The 16,620-nt window shown below is 44.8% G+C and overlaps 1 protein-coding gene across 1 annotated transcript; it reads right to left on the bottom strand.

Annotated features, from left to right (window-relative positions):
- Nucleotides 1-541: 541 nt before the first annotated feature.
- On the bottom strand, nucleotides 542-16,127 carry ppap2d (phosphatidic acid phosphatase type 2D). Its single transcript, XM_070847605.1, has 6 exons — nucleotides 15,788-16,127; nucleotides 4,667-4,824; nucleotides 4,261-4,547; nucleotides 4,080-4,137; nucleotides 2,348-2,524; nucleotides 542-2,122 (listed from the first exon to the last, which is right to left on the bottom strand). Exons 1-6 carry the CDS (start codon nucleotides 15,993-15,995, stop codon nucleotides 2,018-2,020), a joined length of 993 nt encoding a protein of 330 aa, XP_070703706.1. The 5' UTR covers nucleotides 15,996-16,127; the 3' UTR covers nucleotides 542-2,017.
- Between the last annotated feature and the right edge of the window lie 493 nt (nucleotides 16,128-16,620).

Here is a 16,620-nt window from a genome sequence, read left to right as displayed (position 1 = left end):
TTCTCACTCCCTCATTTGCCTTCTCTGTCTGATCTGGGCTGCTTTCTTTTCTCCTCCCTCAGCCTGGAAGCGAATTGGAGAGAGAAAAAAAAGAAATGAAAGAAAATGCCTCAGACGCCCCAACTTGTATCTGGCAAAGCATCTCCATGGTAGCATGACCCCCTGAAACAGTCCATCATGCTCCACTGCACACGAAAAGGACTGAGAGCAGGGAAGGGGGCAAAACAAGGAAGGGTGTGACGGTGAGCGAGTTGTAATGAAAGAAACTAGGGGAGCAGTGGAGTGGAAGCTTCCCAACACACAAGGTTAAACCACTTGTCATTTCAGTGTTTATGTTTTCTTTCAGTCCAGATTTCCTTATGTCCTTACTGAGCCTGGTATCCTGTTTCTACTATTCCAACTCTGCCTGTAAGATACAACCGGGATGACCATAAATATGACAATGAGATTAACTATGTGTGTGTCTGGAAGGAAAAAAGGAGGGCCGTGGTGCATTACTTTTCAGTTTATAGACATTCAAAGGAATCGAGGGTAGAAAAAGTTAAAAACATTGAACATTCATTTTATTGTTTGGTTTTTTTGAGTACAGTGGTTATTTCTGCCTTTCTGGCATTCACAGACGAAACAAACAAATGACAATAACTGGGAACACAAAAAATATAGCTTTCTGATAATATCTGTGGCTCAGTCTAGTAGTTACAACAGATACAACAGTAACTCTGTACCTGATCGACACAAGTGTAAATAGAAACACTTAATAAACACGTAAAAACTGTCCAAAGCTGGAACTAATACTTTTGAAATTCTGTGTGGTTTATAAAATGACAGAGCTATTTCCATTCAATTTGAATAATTATCATTTCAAGAAAAAAAACCAAGAACAATTATAGTGTATGAGTCTGACATCAACAAAAATAAACACTGATTATTCAAACTTGTGATAAAATATATAATATTGATTACATACGGATCCGTTATGTACGTTCAAGTGCTATTAATAAAGATGCGCAGGAGGGCCGCCGGGGTCGCAGGCATATCGGCTCTCCTGTCAGAGTGGCGTAAATCAAGGTGCAGCTCAGAGAGTCCGGGGACAAAAGTCAAAGGTTACAAAATTCAGTCAGACCTGCATCTCTGAGACGCAGTCAAAGTGGTTAGTAGAGAAAAGTGGTAGCGGTGGGGAAGGGAAGTTACTTAGTCAGATTCCTCCCCATCACTACCTCAGTTACACGAAAAGAAAGATAACATTGTACAGCACAAATACTACTTTTTCTCTGCTTACATACAGGTTATTGTTTAGTCATAGTGGTGGACTGTAGGGCAGTCTGATTAGAGCAGTGACACATCAGGCCACTGAAATTAAAGATGGTTAGAGGTTGAAGCCAGTGCGTGCTCCTTATCACTACCGGTTCTGTCGCTTAGCACAGAGCTGTTTTTACATCTGAGGTCTGTTCTCAGTTCACAGCCGCTGGGTGACGTTTTCCAAGCCGAGCAGAGGATCAAAAACAGTGTGGAGGAGGCTGGTGTTTCTTCCTCCCTCACCCAAGACCAAAGAGTGACCAGTTGTGCTTTGAAAGCTAACTAAATGCACTGACCAAATGCCTCCATCACAGGAGAAAACAAGTTCAAACGGGAAACTATCAACATTAGCAGCTTCTAGAAATCTTGAAAAATAGACATTTTTACTTTTTTTCATATATAAAAAAATATCTGCAATATTACTATGTAGTTCATTTCACTGGACGGGTTTGACTTGCAGTCAAATGTGCTTTTTGTATTTCACATGTGTGAGTGTGTGACCATGTTAGATTACTGTGTGAATGCGTGTGTGTGTCAGTTTGCCCGATGGAGCAAGCACGTGTTAGATTGTACTCTTTAATCGTATCCTTCTCTTTGATTGATTCCCTTTCTTAAAGACTAAAGTTTCTCTCCTCTCTCTGCACCTCGCCTGTGCTATCTGACGTTCTCCCTGTCTTTTCGCAGTCCATCTTCTGATTCCTGGAGTGATTGCACGCGCCTGCTAACAGACGGTTTGCTGGCTGGACAGCGGACTCTCCAGGGACATGCTAGTGGGAGACGTGTCTGAACGGGCGCAGGGCTTAAACATGGAGGAGATGTGGAAGGCCTGCAGGCACAGACACAAAACATGTCAGGAAATGTACACGGACCACACGCGCTGCCAATCATACCCTGTTTATAAACACCACCAGAGATCAGCGTGAGGAAAATGAGGGATAGAGCCTATTGTTTAAGCTAGCTCAGTCAACAGGCCGCAGAGAGAAACAAATCCTGTGAGGACAGAGATAACTGTTTTTAAAGAGTATTTGGACAACAATGATTTTCGACATACCACCCAGTAAGCTGTGAGGCCTCCCTGGATGAAGCCTGTGAGGACGTCAGTGGGGTGGTGACGGTAGTCAGAGATGCGGCTCAGGCCGGTGTAGATGGCGATCATCACTAGGAGGAACTGTAACAGTGGCCGCAACAGCCGAGCTCCACGCCACGACAACCGTGCCTGCAGGTAGAACTGAAAGGAGGAAGATAAATATTGTTACTTTACTTTATAATTACAACAGAAAAATGGATATATGCATGTAAACTGATGATCATGTCTTATAATTCAAGTTCTATAAATACAGGCGGAGCCCTTTAAGTGAAACATGGACATCCACTCTGTCCAGAATGGAAAGAGAAGCTTGGCACAAGTCCGATAACGCTATCTAAACGCTATTTCCTCCTTTTGTTCATCCTCATCTCCTGCACCGGCGCTGCAGCACAGAATGGATGTTTGTGTCTGTAAAAACGGGGTCACAGGGCGAGTGTGATGCAGTTTTATGAGGTGGCTGGAGGTCTGTCTGGACCCACCAAACACTGGGGAGCACGTGGCCTACATTCCTGCGGCGAGGCCGACCTTCAGCGGGTCCTCATCTCCCTCTCCTATCCCAACTGAGAGCAGGTGTCACTGTTCCTGCCTTAAACACTAGCAGCTGGCCTCAGTCCGGGTGGCATGTTGCTACAGGTCTGACACAACCTCTCCAGGCTGTCTACAGTGTGCTGAAACACTAGCTAGCAGGAAAGTTGCATGTGAATCTGAGTGTTTGTGGAGAAACCTCAGAGTGAGACGTGAGAGGAGAGAGAGGAGCGAAAACAAGGGTAGCAAACACTAAGGCCCTTGTTTTTTCCCAGCCCACTTCTTCCCTTCGGTACTTCACCCGCTCATTCCTCTTATTCAGCCTCCCCCTACTCATCCTTGTCTGTCTCTTTATGGTCAGAGAAGACCTGCTTTTTATTTGGATTTCTATAGAGGAGGTTTCATTTTCATTTTTTCTTTCATTTCATCAGTATACAATAAAATATTTAAGGGGATGAATTCATGAGGAATATGGACATTTTATAGTTGATAATGTGCTGCTTTTGTCTCCCACTAACTGCCATTTCTCTCGCACAATGCACGCATGACTAGTGGGCAGTGCACTGTGAGAGAAAGATGAAGAGATGGGGGAGGCTGGGGGTGAGTTGAGAGGGTGTCTCTTGCTGAAAGAAGCCTGTCGATCTCTCAGCAGGCATATTCAGCCCTCCACTCCCTCCCCTCTAAATGAGACCCACAACAAGGCCTCCTCTGTCTGCGTAGTCTCTTCATCTATTCATGTTCCCCGTGGAAAACATTCTCCCTCATTCTCTCACCCCCCTCCTCTCTCCCCCCTCCTCTCTGTCTCTCTGTCTCACCAGCTCTTTCAGTTTGAAGCAGGATGCCTTTGGAGAATTGCTGCTCTCAAAGATCTCCTCCCTCACGATCAGGAAGTGTGAATATATTTAACAGCACATGTCTCGGTGTGTGTTTGTGCATGTTTAATTAGCTTATCTAAGTTAATAGTTGCAGAGTCTTCTTGGTCTCTGGGGAATGGTGTTGTCTCTAATAACCAAAATGAAAGCGAGAGCTTTAATATTCCCCCAGCATTGTAAACACAGTACAGAATACTGTAATTACACAAACCAAGCTCAGGTGAATGTGAAGGTCACATTCTGCATTTATTCGTGTGTCTGTGTGTATATGTGTTGATTTAAGAGTAGATGTGACTTACCGCCAGATAGAGCATGGTGTACATTGCAAAGGAAGCATGGCCGGAAAAGAAAGATTTCCTGAAAGAGAACATCAATAAAAGATGTTACACATTAACTGCATGAGTCAAACTGTCCCATCTTTAGCTAACTACACAAATGATTTTCTGAGGAAAAACACACGCATGTGCTCAAACCACACACCTTGCTTCCTCCACCATCTTCTGATTAGGCTCCCTGCAGTTGACGTGGGGCACGTAGCTGCCCGGAGTGCAGTTGATGGAGGCATAGGTGATGTTACAGACGGACAGGAAGTTGGGTCGCAGGCGTCCCACACTTAGCTTGGCCATGTTGGTGAGAGACTGACCCACACAGCAACCGAACATGAAGCTTCCCAGCTCCTTGTACAGGCACGACACATAGCAGTTTCGAACAAAAGCCCGCGAGCGCACACCTCGGAAACGCACCCGATAGCATTCCCCCAGTGCAATCTGAGAGGGAAACATGACACGAGAAACTGGTTAACATATGTCAAACAGTACAGATCCTGAAATAGTGAAAGTATGTTTGCTTTACTGCACATGCTCCCTAACAGCTATCAATGTCTTACCGTTAGGCCGGTGATGGCTATACCACCAGCAATGAGTAGGCTGTCAGGGATGGCCTCTCGGTCCTTATAGGGATAGGTGATGCTGGAGTCCCCACAGAAGAAGCCTCGCCTGTACGGAGTCACTGCCTTCAACTCACACGCAAAGAATGGGATGGAGGCTGATGAGATGTGGGAGAGAAAGGGAGGGCGGGCAGACAAAAAACAAAAGATGGCTTGATGAATGTCTGTGAACATGTGGTCTGTGCAACGGAGATAACAGAGAGAGGCATAAAGACAAGGAGAGCAAGATACAGAGATACTCCTGTATCAGGAGCATGAGTGTCAGTCATCTGGTGACATGATCTCCACACTCCCGGGGGATTAAGCATTCCTCACATAGCTGCTCTCACCAGAGGATCAGGGAGAAGGAGAGATGACAGACAGAAAGACGGAGATGGGCATGACAGTGGAGAATTCAGATGAGGAAGGAGGAAGAAGACATTAGAGGGCATGTGTGCCAAAGAGGACAATAAACCCACTATAGGAACAGCAAGGTATTGTCTAACAATGATGCTTTGTTTGGGTGAAAAGCAGTGACTTTTAGTTCAGTCTATCTAATCTTACATTAACAATTGTTCCACATACTGTCATACTGTGTGTGTTCACTCTGTTTCCTGGTTAGTGACTAATTAAGCACTCTATCAGGTGAAAGGCGGTCAAGGTCTGGCATGCTTTAAGCAAACAAATCGTAAAGCCTCATGGGGAAAGTTCATTGGATAAAAGTTGTGCAACATTTTAATGATGACTAAAAAGGCATGGCATGTTTGTATTCCAAGAAACACCACTTTTATTTGTATGTACTTCAAACTAATAGCCAATAGGCTTGTAAAAGCCTGCCCGGCCCGCTCCATTTCTTTGTCCCTTGTCCCATGTCCCCTTGTCACCCCGTGGAATGCAGCGAGAACATGGGACTAATCATTAACCTCTGTGCCTCTTCCTGTCATCCCAGGCCTGCTGGTTGGCTGGAACGCAACCAGGCCAAAACACTGCTCCTGCCAGGGAATATTTCAGACTACGTGACTGAGTACTGCACAGGATACACACTCAAAACCAGGCCAAAAGGAACAACACACAAATACACAAAACAACGGCATGCAAACATGTCTGTAATTATAAGAAATCAACAATCATTGACTGACATGCAGGACATGAATACCGTAGCCACTGCAGTTAACTATGTGCACTTGGCTTTCTCTCAGTTTGAGCCATAATGCCGTGTTTGCTGTCACAACCATATAGTCCACTCATAAAATGCTCATTTAGCCTCACCGCACTGATAAACGAGGGAAGTTATCTGTAGGTTTGAAGCTATCAGCACAATAAACAGCACTGTGACTATAGCAGAGAGACAGTCAGACTGGATAGAGAATATTACAGTCGTCAAAAGTGTGAGTCAGTGACCTCTGTAGTCAAAGTCATGGTGCCCTGACAGAAAGACAAAACACAGATAAAAGCTAGCCCACTTCCATATATTTCAAGAGGGCCTTAGAAAGACAGCGAGGGAGGGAAGGAGCGAGGGAGACACGTTGCAGGCAGATAGCGCAGGCTGTGATGCAGACAATGAAATAGAGAGGCAGAGATAGGAAACACCTCTCATCTGACCCCGATCTCTCACTCGTCTCATTCAGTCGCCACGTCGACAGGCGTCTGTTCACACACACCTACAGAGATTCAGCTCAGTCACGTACTGATGTACCTCAGGTGACATGTCCAGGTCACAAACAGGTGTTGTCTGTTTTTTAAGACAGGGGAATTCATGATAATGGATCTATTCATTTATCTTTGAACTGTGATGGCCTTTATAACAAATGTTAGTTGAACCTTGAGTGTATTACAGGAGGCATATAATGTAATAAAATTAAAATAAGAATCTTATGATTGATGATCTTTGGATTTTTGTACACAATTAGTAATAGTGTTGTATTGGACTATTTTATGCTGAACTCAAATTAATACTTTGGGAAAGCACAGATCCTGTACTGTATTAGGGTTTGCATGTTTCTTCCTGCCACCTGCATAAAGTGTACCCACACCTCTTAATCTTCTTTGTAATCCCCTTATCACCTGCAGAGATATGGTCGGGTTCATCTCTGGTGGGTGTGGAGTGTTTTCATTTGCTTATGCTGCACTAAATTCCATTTTTAATATGTTTTAGCTGAAAGGTCATCCAACCCACAGCTCGTAGCTTGCTGGCTTGACTGGCTTGTGCATGTATTTATACAGTGTGTGTATGGTAGAAGAGGGGAAACAGCATGATTGTGCTGCAAATTAGTATGTGTGAGGGTATGATGAAGCAAAATGACTGAATATTCAGTATGTATTGTAATCAATGTATCTTTGTAATTTTAATATTCATAGCAATACTACAATTTACTGACTGTATAATCACTTGCAGTGCACTCAATAAGCAAAGCAGCTTTTGTTACAGTCTCTTTTATGCCCAAAAGCGCATAATGCAACTTATAACAAAACCTAATTTGTAGGACATTTTTACACAAACTCGAACATGCTGGATATTCTTCTGCAATGTATTTTCTGGTCATACGTGGGGGAGTTCTTTGTGTGCTCAAATGGTGAAACAGCGCACAGCAATTGACATTTAACCTACTTTAGATCAGGTCAATTTTTGAGGCAAATAGAGTTCTATACCATCCATTAACAGGATTTCTCTGTATCCTGGGATTCCACAATATGGCCAGTCCTCTCTCAATAATCAATATTTTGCTGCATTGACAAAGAGGTAATGGACTGGTTCTCCATTAAGGAGCAAACACTCTGTGGTTACAGTAGAAACAGGACTTCTTAATGGATCATTTTCAATACATATAGAGGTCTAATGGGAAATGTGAAGTGCTGACACAGATATCAATATATTTTATGACTGATGGTTTGTGCTGGCTTCCCATTTTGCATAAAGTCCACGTACAGACTCAGCACTAATGGCAATGGACCAAAGATCAGTTCACAGAGACAAAGCTTCTCAATCAGACTCTATGCCTTACAACTTCTCAGTCAACCTCTATGCTTTACAACTACATTAAACAGTTTTCACAACAAGACATAAAAACACTCCAGAGACCCTCACATCATCTGTCAGGCAGCTGTGAGCAAACCTCTGCACCTGGCCAAGACATGCTCAAAAGAGAGCCAGGCCAGGAAAGCCTGTGAGCGGGCCCAAAAGGAGGCGGAGGAGTGGGCTGGCTAACACAGCCAGGCCAAAATGTGCTGCTCGCTGGGCCTGACACTCAAAGAAGGAATGCTTTCAAATAGTCAAAAGGGACAGAAAGAAAGAGAGGGGGAGAAGAGAGGGAGGGAGGAAGGAGAAGAGGAGGAATGAGAGCAGAGGGGATATGTGCCTCACTCTGAAAAACTCTTCTGGTTCTAATTTACACATCTATGACCACAGCCCAGAATGAGCTCACTGCGAGAGGAGAACAACAACAACCAAAAGCAAGAAATAAAAAAAAAAGAAATCAACGGAGAATGTGATTAAATGCAGAGAGCTAAACAAAAAAAAAAAAGACGGCAGATGGTGGTTATTCATCAACATGCTTCTCGGTCGTATTGCAAACATCTGCCGATCAATACAGGGTCAAACTAAAAACTAGGCTGATATCCATGGCCAGGAGGCTAGAAAATTGATAAATGTGGGTGAGGCAGTAATAGTGGGGTGAGAGAAGGCTAGAGAGATGCAGCAAGGGCTTCTCTACAGAGAACAGCAGACGGAGGCCATTAGTGGTGGTTCTGGAATGTGAGGGTCAGAGATCTGGGCTCTGCTGGGACCCGCTCTGTAAACATGACCCCACCTCAACCAGCGAAACCCCCCCCAACACACATACAGTCTCAACACGCTCACATACACATAAAAACCACACTGGGGTGCAAACAAACCAAACCCACAGCCACATAGACTCACAGACCACCAAACAAACTGCCAAAAAACCCACCAGCACCTAGAAGAACAACTAACCAACCAAATAAACCACGCGAGAGCCAGACAAATGGAACTACGTTGGATGTTGCTGGTGACGCATCCTCATAGATTAGCATGACACACAGCCTTAAGCCATATCTAAGCCACAGTAATGGACATCTGCTTCATTACACCCAATAATGATTGACTGTACGGGCCTTGCTCTACATTTGCTATTCGATAGAACTGGAGGACAGACAATTAGTGGCCTGTTAACACAGGCCCATCTGGCCTGCAGTTTAGGCCCGGGCTGAGCCTGGGCTGTGGCCCAGCTTGCTGCAGCACACTTCAGGGGTGGTCCACCTTCGCTGGGCCCCTCACCAGCTTGCATGTGCCAATATTTCCCAACTAAATGTTAAGCTGCTTGTCAACCTCGCAACTACACAACAAACTAGTGAAGTGAAGTGTAAAGTGTTGGAATTTGAATCTTTGGAAGCATGATAATTCCTGGTAAAGACATTATAGGAGTTAGTGTGACGGCCTCCTGACATGCTCGTAAACAGCAGTCTGCAGTTGGGCTGGGTGGGCTTGCACGGTCATTTGTGCAATAATGACTTTCATGGCATAAAGCTGTCTCCATAAGCTAGCCTTGATCTGTTGACTCATCTAATCACTGCTCAGTTTGAAGCAGGTTGTTCAGGGGCAAAGCCAAGTCTATGATGTTTCACCTGATATAAAAAGTCTTTGTTTGAAGACGCAGTCTGGGAAAAGACGCAGAAGACTCAAGGGCAGGTAACACTTAAATGAGATTAAGTCATTCTCACCAAGGCTGTGATTATGATTGTTAACCATGAACTGCCACAAACCCAGAGAAAGTACCGTGCATGTATGAGAGCGTCCTAGAAGGTTGTTCGTCCTGTTCAACCTTGGTGGCCCAATCCAGGTAGAGGGGAGGTGGGATAAGGGTGAGCAGTGCCCCCAGCATCGACACACACCCATTTCTTCTACCATCATTGGCTGGATTGCTCTGAGAGACCTGTTTTGTCTGCCCTGATGGCAGCACAAACAGACTAATCATTAAAGAACAAAGATGAACCACAACAATCCTTTGTTAACCATCTCTTATCATCGGCATCTGCTGCTGCTGCTGGACTCCCTACAGCCTCTTTAAGTGCGTACCCACTGCTTCATGCGTCATGGAAAAAAATAGCAGGTGTTTTTCCCCTGGTTTCCAACAATCAGGTGTGTTTCTATCAGAGTAAAACTACCCGGGCTCACAGGTGTGACCTATTTCTAAGACATATGGTGCAGGCATCCACTTCATATACAGCAACAAACACAGGGCATCCAGAAAGGCCCAGAGAGAAACAGCTTTCTAGTCGTTACTGTCATTTATGTATCGTTTAATGAAGCTTTTGATGCACAAAAAATCCACAAAATCCTCAACATTATGTTTCTAGCTCCAACCTCCTTTCTGTTCTTTACGTTCCACCAGTGCACCAGGAGAGCTCTTGCTTGCCCCTTCCACTGTTACTGTTACAGCTTGCCAGTGGAGACGTGCTTCCCACAGCTGCTTCTGTTCTCTCCACACTTCACTGACCTGCTTCCTGGAGCCCGGCTCTGGAGTTCAGGGCGTGAGTGGTGAGGTCTGAAGGGGGCTGTCTGTCTGCCTGTCTGATTCAGCAGGAACATAAATGACCCGCCACTCTGGTATGTACCTCGGAAACTTTAAAGGAGCTCTCTGGTGGTTTTGTGGCATGAAGGTAAGGGTGTGTGCAGTGAGGTGAGAGCTTGCAGTCAGCGACACAGGGTTGTGGTTGAGACTGCAGGGGGGGTTTTTGGCATGGAACAGCCTGATTGTGGTAGCACTGTATGTATGTATGCATGTATGGAAAGAGTTGAGGGCTGCTGGCTTGTTTTGTCACTGCGTTGGTTATCAGGGTGACATACAGTTGGAACAACTTCAGAGTGGAGCTTGAGACGATGAGGGGAGGGAAGGCTCCAGCAGGTGAGATGTGACACAATGATAAAATGGTCCCGATGATGGGTAACCATGCCATGGCGCCAAAGGGGGCTGTCTAAGTCTCCTTATGCGGGGACGGGGGGCGGGGGACGGAAGACAGAAGACGGGAGACGGTAGAGGACGAGTCATTAGTTCTGACAGACGCAAAGGAGGGGCTATGGGCTGTATTTGGATTCAGATAGATACTTTGATGGTACGTCTCCCCAAACCCATTCTAACTAATGAGCACTGAGGATTAAAGTACTAGGCACATCTTTATTCACTCATTACGGCTAATACCTATGGACCACCCTGGGCACTTATGGAACCGTCATCGAGGAGAAGATTGCAGCTGCCTCATTAAAAGTACATTTTAAGCCGTTTCCTGTCTGAACCGTACCAATACTTCTCAGTGCTATTTCCTCACTAGGACATGAACAGACAGCTGTGGATAAGATCCCTCAGGCGCCCCTGGGTCTGACCCCTGACCCCTACTGTAGATCTTCAACCCCTTTTCTCTTTCTTCGCCTCACTCTGCTCTCTTACCCCAGGGCTATTCGCTCACTCAGGCTCTCACTTGCCCCTCAGCCTTCAGGCAGCTGAGACATTTCTATGTCCTAAGCTGGCTCTGGTGTGCTAATGGCTGAAGGACGATGTATTGACAGAAAAGTACATGTGCCCACATAGTCCGTCTGAGGAAGGAGTTAATGGATTCCTGAACCTCTGCAGTGCTGTCAATGGGAAGGAGATGCATTAATACACTAACGAGGGCGAGTAAGCGAAATCACTTCTTCCACTAGCTAATGATTTGACTGAGACATTTTAATGGCTCTCCATCTGTCAGACAGAGTGATGCCAGCGTGTTCCATAACTTCAGAGTGTGTTTGATCAGGGACTAAAATGTGCAGCAAAACAGGACCGGCGAATTTGTCAACAAACAGTACGCACATGGCAGCTGTAGTAGGGTGTCTGCTGTAGAAGCCAGGATGACGCATCCACCAAAAACACCCACACCCTCACTTTTACTCACAAGCAAACACACACACACACACACACACACACACACACAGGAGACAATTTAATATTCCTGGCCCTGTACACTGACATGCTGTGACGTGTTGGCCTCTTGCTGTCTCACTCACTTGGCAGCTTTCTCTGCCAAAAGAACAGAACGAGAAATCCTCTAACATAAACCCGCCATCCGCCCGAAACACACTCGCAGGCATAAAACACACACAAACACACACACACACACACACACCTCACTACGTCGCCGCAACAACTTCAGTCCCAAAATAGAGTTTGTCTAAAGAGGAGAAAAAAAGCGGGGGACAAAAGCAGAGATAAGTTGGAGAGAGGGGGCCATTTTAGAATTCAGATCACTCAGGTAGATACCAGTCCTCTCGTCCTGGCATGCTGCTTCACGTCTAGAACAAAAACACATTCTCAGACAACGGTGATCAACTGATTCCTATTTTCTCTTTCCTAAAAACTTTCCTAAATCACTTCATTGTTTTAAATAGAAAAGTCTACGCAATTTGTCAACAGTCATTTTTCTGTTTTGCATTACTTTAAGTCAGCCTAACATCTTGTGCATATCGAGTATGAAATTATTTCACTATATACGTCTACAAGGTGAAGCCTGGTGGCGGTCGTAATGTTCCTCTTAGCTGTATAATCTAACAATGGGCTTTAAGGCGCCACTTCCAATCATTTCCCAATTACACTTAAGAGTCAATAGCTGCCTTTATTGTTGTGATGACAGGGTAGGGACCACCTGTGCAGGATGGGAGGCCTGTCCCTGCATGCACAGCAGAAATGACGCCTAGTGACCTCTGGGTGGCTGGACGCTAGATCTTAAATGCAGCCACAGGGCGCAGATTCTGTCAGCTTTGTCCTGGTCAAACCCCCGCAGTCCCGAGAGGAGTGAATGCACGCACTTAGACACAAAAGCAAACACTTCAATTCTGCAGCTTACGTGTAACTTACTGACACTGAGCTGAACCAGAGCAGCTCAGTGTCAGTAGTGAAGCATCCCTCATGTGCATGTCACAGCAGCAACCCGCCTTGTTACTGGAGCACGTCAGTGCTAGAAAAGCCTGGTGTTGATTAAGAGTATGATCATGTAACCCAAAGCCCCGGATAAAGTCCTCAATATCCCAGAATTACACAGACAATTTAAAGTTCACTCATAATGCCACACCATATTAACTTTATGTCGCCACTTTAAAAGCGAAGTAAATACTAAAACACATGGAGAGACTGTGAAAACGCCAGCTCATTCTTCAGCTAATAAGATAATGAGGATAGGATGCTTCAGGGTAAAATTCCACGGTTACATTCGTGAATGGGCCCTTTTACAGGACGAATAATGCCGGCAGGTCAGCCGTCTGAGGGAATCCGATGATGGCATTTTTAAAAGGAAAATTGGGTTAGTCAGAGATAAGAGGGTTCAGCTAAAAGAAGGCCCCAATTCATTTCCACTAAGTGATGGCATTCACTGCTGAATGCCCACGAATGAGTCAAGGTCGGGCCTCTGCTGATAACATGACATGATGGTTAACAGGGCACAGACGAGAGGATGCAGTCGGACAGCCGAGAATCTGTAAGTAATCTAACAGCTAATGAGCAACAATAAGAAGAATAGATGAAACAATAAGTTATATTGTGTTATATAGTTCAATATCATGCTCTCATGCCAGCGCACACAGTGGACTGAACAGTTCACCACCATGTGATGTCTAGCAGGTATTGTGGTTCTTGATCTGAGATGATAACTCCTGGTTGTGATTGATAGAATTATTTTTAGTGCAGAGACTAGAGAGATTACACTCCGGAGCCCTTAAACTTTTATAACCGCTCTAAAATACTTTTATAATGTTGGAAATAACAGATTGAACATGGAAACCTTTCAAATCATCCATAAGGAGACGATGAACTGTTTTTACTTACTAAAGAAAGAATTTCAGTCACAAGACTACAAGACTTGCTGACTCTAAATCCTCTCAGCTGCGTCCAGCCTGAGGCTCGGTGATTCAGTCTTAGTGTTGTAATTTGGTTAGAAGCAGGATAAAAGGGGTCAGGGCACGCAATTCTGTGAAAAAGCAAGTGGCGTGCTCAGTGTGGGTCTTGGGGGGAGAACTGAGAGAGAGCGTTTCCTCTGTTGTGCTGACTGATGCCGGCCACTTCCTAAACACGAAGCACAGCTGCTGAGAAGTGAACAACTAATAGCATACCTGCAGGGGTTAAGAATAAGACGTAGATGAAACTAACTGCCTCACAATGTCGTTTTGTCTGCCACGATATGAGCTTTTAACTGCCAACCAGACTGAGACCTGTCAGTCTGCCTAGACAGGTTCCGCCTCTCTCTCTCTCTCTCTCTTGTGTGTGTGTGTGTGCTGCCGGTCCAAATAACCACTGACTGACACAGCACTGATGCTCCCACCCTTATCAGAGTCATGTGAGCTGACGACATGAAACTAATGAAACTATATGTTGTCTCAGCGGATATCAGTCCAGTACACATCCAATACCAAATTCCTGTTGGCTGTGTTGACATGGCAGTGAAGTATTGAATTTTGAAAGTGCTGAATCTCAGAGGTGCTGGCATTTCACCAGACTGTTGATGGTGTTCCCATTTTTTCTGACATTTTCTGCCCACAACATTTAAGAGAGAAATAGCATTCATTTTCCTCTCTTATGTTTTTTTGACATCTTCGGTCACTGGGTTATTTCCAGATTAACCTTCCATACAAAAACTAAAAAGTTTGAGCACATGAATCAGCTAAACTCTCTGTTTTTTATGTTAGATTTTCAGTATTTAGGATTTTTTTTATAAATTTGTGTAACTAAAAGATTTGGAGATTTTTTCTGCCAGTGAACAGTTCCATCTCACTATTACTAAGTATTGAACTAATTAATGAACTTTTAGGCATAATGTCATATTAAGTCTCAATTTATAGACCGAACACCGAACATAATGGCAATTAAACTGCTTCGTATTGAATCAAAATGCTTCTCACACAGGATGGATACTGCTGATGATGATTGATTCTACATTTTTTTTATTATCTATATATTGTCAAGTAAAAATGCCACTGTTTTTCTCCATTGTACTTTAAATTGAATCACCTTTGGGTTTTGTTACTGCTGCTAATAAGCAAAAAGTCATCATAGTGTGATAATAAGCAATCTTTAGTTTCAACATTTTAAAACTAGACAATAAAAACAAATGATTAGCGGATCATTTCAAGACAAAAACAATCATCATTCAGCTCATCAAATCCACTGTGTGCTGGAATCTGGTGGTAACTTCTATGTAATTATGGGCAAACTCATTTTGACCACTGCTTTGTTTCGGTTCTGTCAGTTGCTGCCCACATGTTTTTACTGATGTTTATAATTCGCCTTGTGAAAATCTTACTGAATCATGAGTCAGTACAGTTTCCAGCTGAGCTCTGTTCATTACTTGTGGCTGACGTGCAGTGATCCTGCAGGGATGGGGGGGGGGGGCTCGCAGATTGGAGGTCATCTTCGCCATGTGTTTATCCCACGTATTCCCACGTTTTCTTTTCCCGGGAAATGATGTGCGGGTTACCATGGAAACAGATGAATTCCCGGGAACTCTGCTCCTGCCAGCTGACCCCCCCCCCCCCTCCCCCCCTCCCCCTTCATCCTTCCCAATCCCTCCCTATTTCAAGCCCCCACGTGCACCGAGACAGTTTTCTCCCTGTTTGACCAGTTTCCATTTGACTTCTGGAAAAATGCTTTGCAGCTTCGTTAACTTCAACAAATCCTCATCCAATGTGTGTGTGTGTGTGTGTGTGTGTGTGTGTGTGTGTGTGTGTGTGTGTGAAAACATGGTGAAAAACATCATTTAACCTCCTTGTGACCCCCACAAAGTTACCAGGATCTGCAAAGCTGCTGTTGACACGTGTGCGATCAAAACACCAGCTTATGGAGGTGTGTGTGACCTTTAAGACTGTTGAAAGTTCCTTATTATAAATTCAAGACTTTGAAATGGCAACAGGGAGAGTAGTCTTCAGTGCATTTAAATTAAAATGATGACAGAACTGCAGTCACACCATAATAATAACAATAATAATAAAAAGCAGTTTCCCAGAGGTCAGACTTATTATTCTAAAAGAAATAAATACACCTTTCTTACCGACGAAAAGACATAGTACATCCAACCCGACGAGCATCCTCCTCTTGGTGCATAAAGAGCTCTGCTGCTCGGGTTCAGAGAGGAAATGTTTCCCTGCGCCGTTTTCCTTCCCGTCCGCGGCTCCTCCGCTGTCAGCCAGCCGCAGCTGGAGCTCCGCGTCCCGGGGCAGCGTGCTGCTGTGGCTGCCGGAGGAATTAAACTTCTGCATGTCTATAGCAAAAAACGAGTTTATCTAAAAAAGCACTCACAGTGAGTCCGTTTGGTCGTGAATGATGGAAATTCCCAAAAGTTTCAGTCCATCCGCCGTCGGTGCAACAAATCCATGACATCCAAAGTTTGACAGCAGATCCTGGTCTCCAAACCAAGCAGACACTTGAGGTAGCGTCACACGTTGGTCACCCCCCACCCCCCCAAAAGAAAAAGTACAAAAGTTGAGATAAATAAAAGTGTCAGCTGGAAAAAGAAGGGAACAAAAACATCCGAAAAAGTTCAGCTCGGTCCAGACTCTTAACAAACTTGTTCAGTTTTCAGTGCGGGAGCGTGTTGTTCTCCTGCTCCCTGAACGCACCAGCATTCACACTCATGTCTCACAAACTCCAGGGGAAAAAACACTCCTTTCGCCTCACGCTTTCAAAATAAAGTGCCTCCCCGTTGCGCGCACGCCTCGCCTCTGCTGGAGTAACCACGGAACACCGGTTCTGGTTGAGAAGACGCGTGACTTCCGGTGTTATTCCGTTTGACTTGACGCAGCAGCAGTTGCGAAAACCAGCAAAGTCCAAGTGTTACGATGAGGCTGCAGCTCGCAGCATGTTCGGCTTCACCTGATGTGACAG

Source organism: Pempheris klunzingeri, chromosome 17 (assembly GCF_042242105.1).
Source record: "Pempheris klunzingeri isolate RE-2024b chromosome 17, fPemKlu1.hap1, whole genome shotgun sequence".
Lineage (NCBI taxonomy): Eukaryota > Metazoa > Chordata > Actinopteri > Acropomatiformes > Pempheridae > Pempheris > Pempheris klunzingeri.
Note: the sequence above shows the minus strand (reverse complement) of the source record. Positions and strands in the feature narration are given on the sequence as shown.

Bases quoted from the DNA above. Each gene is read 5' to 3' on its own strand.
- ppap2d (XM_070847605.1), bottom strand. From the start codon at position 15,995: ATGCAGAAGTTTAATTCCTCCGGCAGCCACAGCAGCACGCTGCCCCGG. The intron at 4,548-4,666 runs GTAAGACATTGA...TTTCCCTCTCAG, and splicing joins TAGCCATCACCGGCCTAACG to ATTGCACTGGGGGAATGCTA. The intron at 4,138-4,260 runs GTGTGTGGTTTG...GTTCTCTTTCAG, and splicing joins AAGATGGTGGAGGAAGCAAG to GAAATCTTTCTTTTCCGGCC.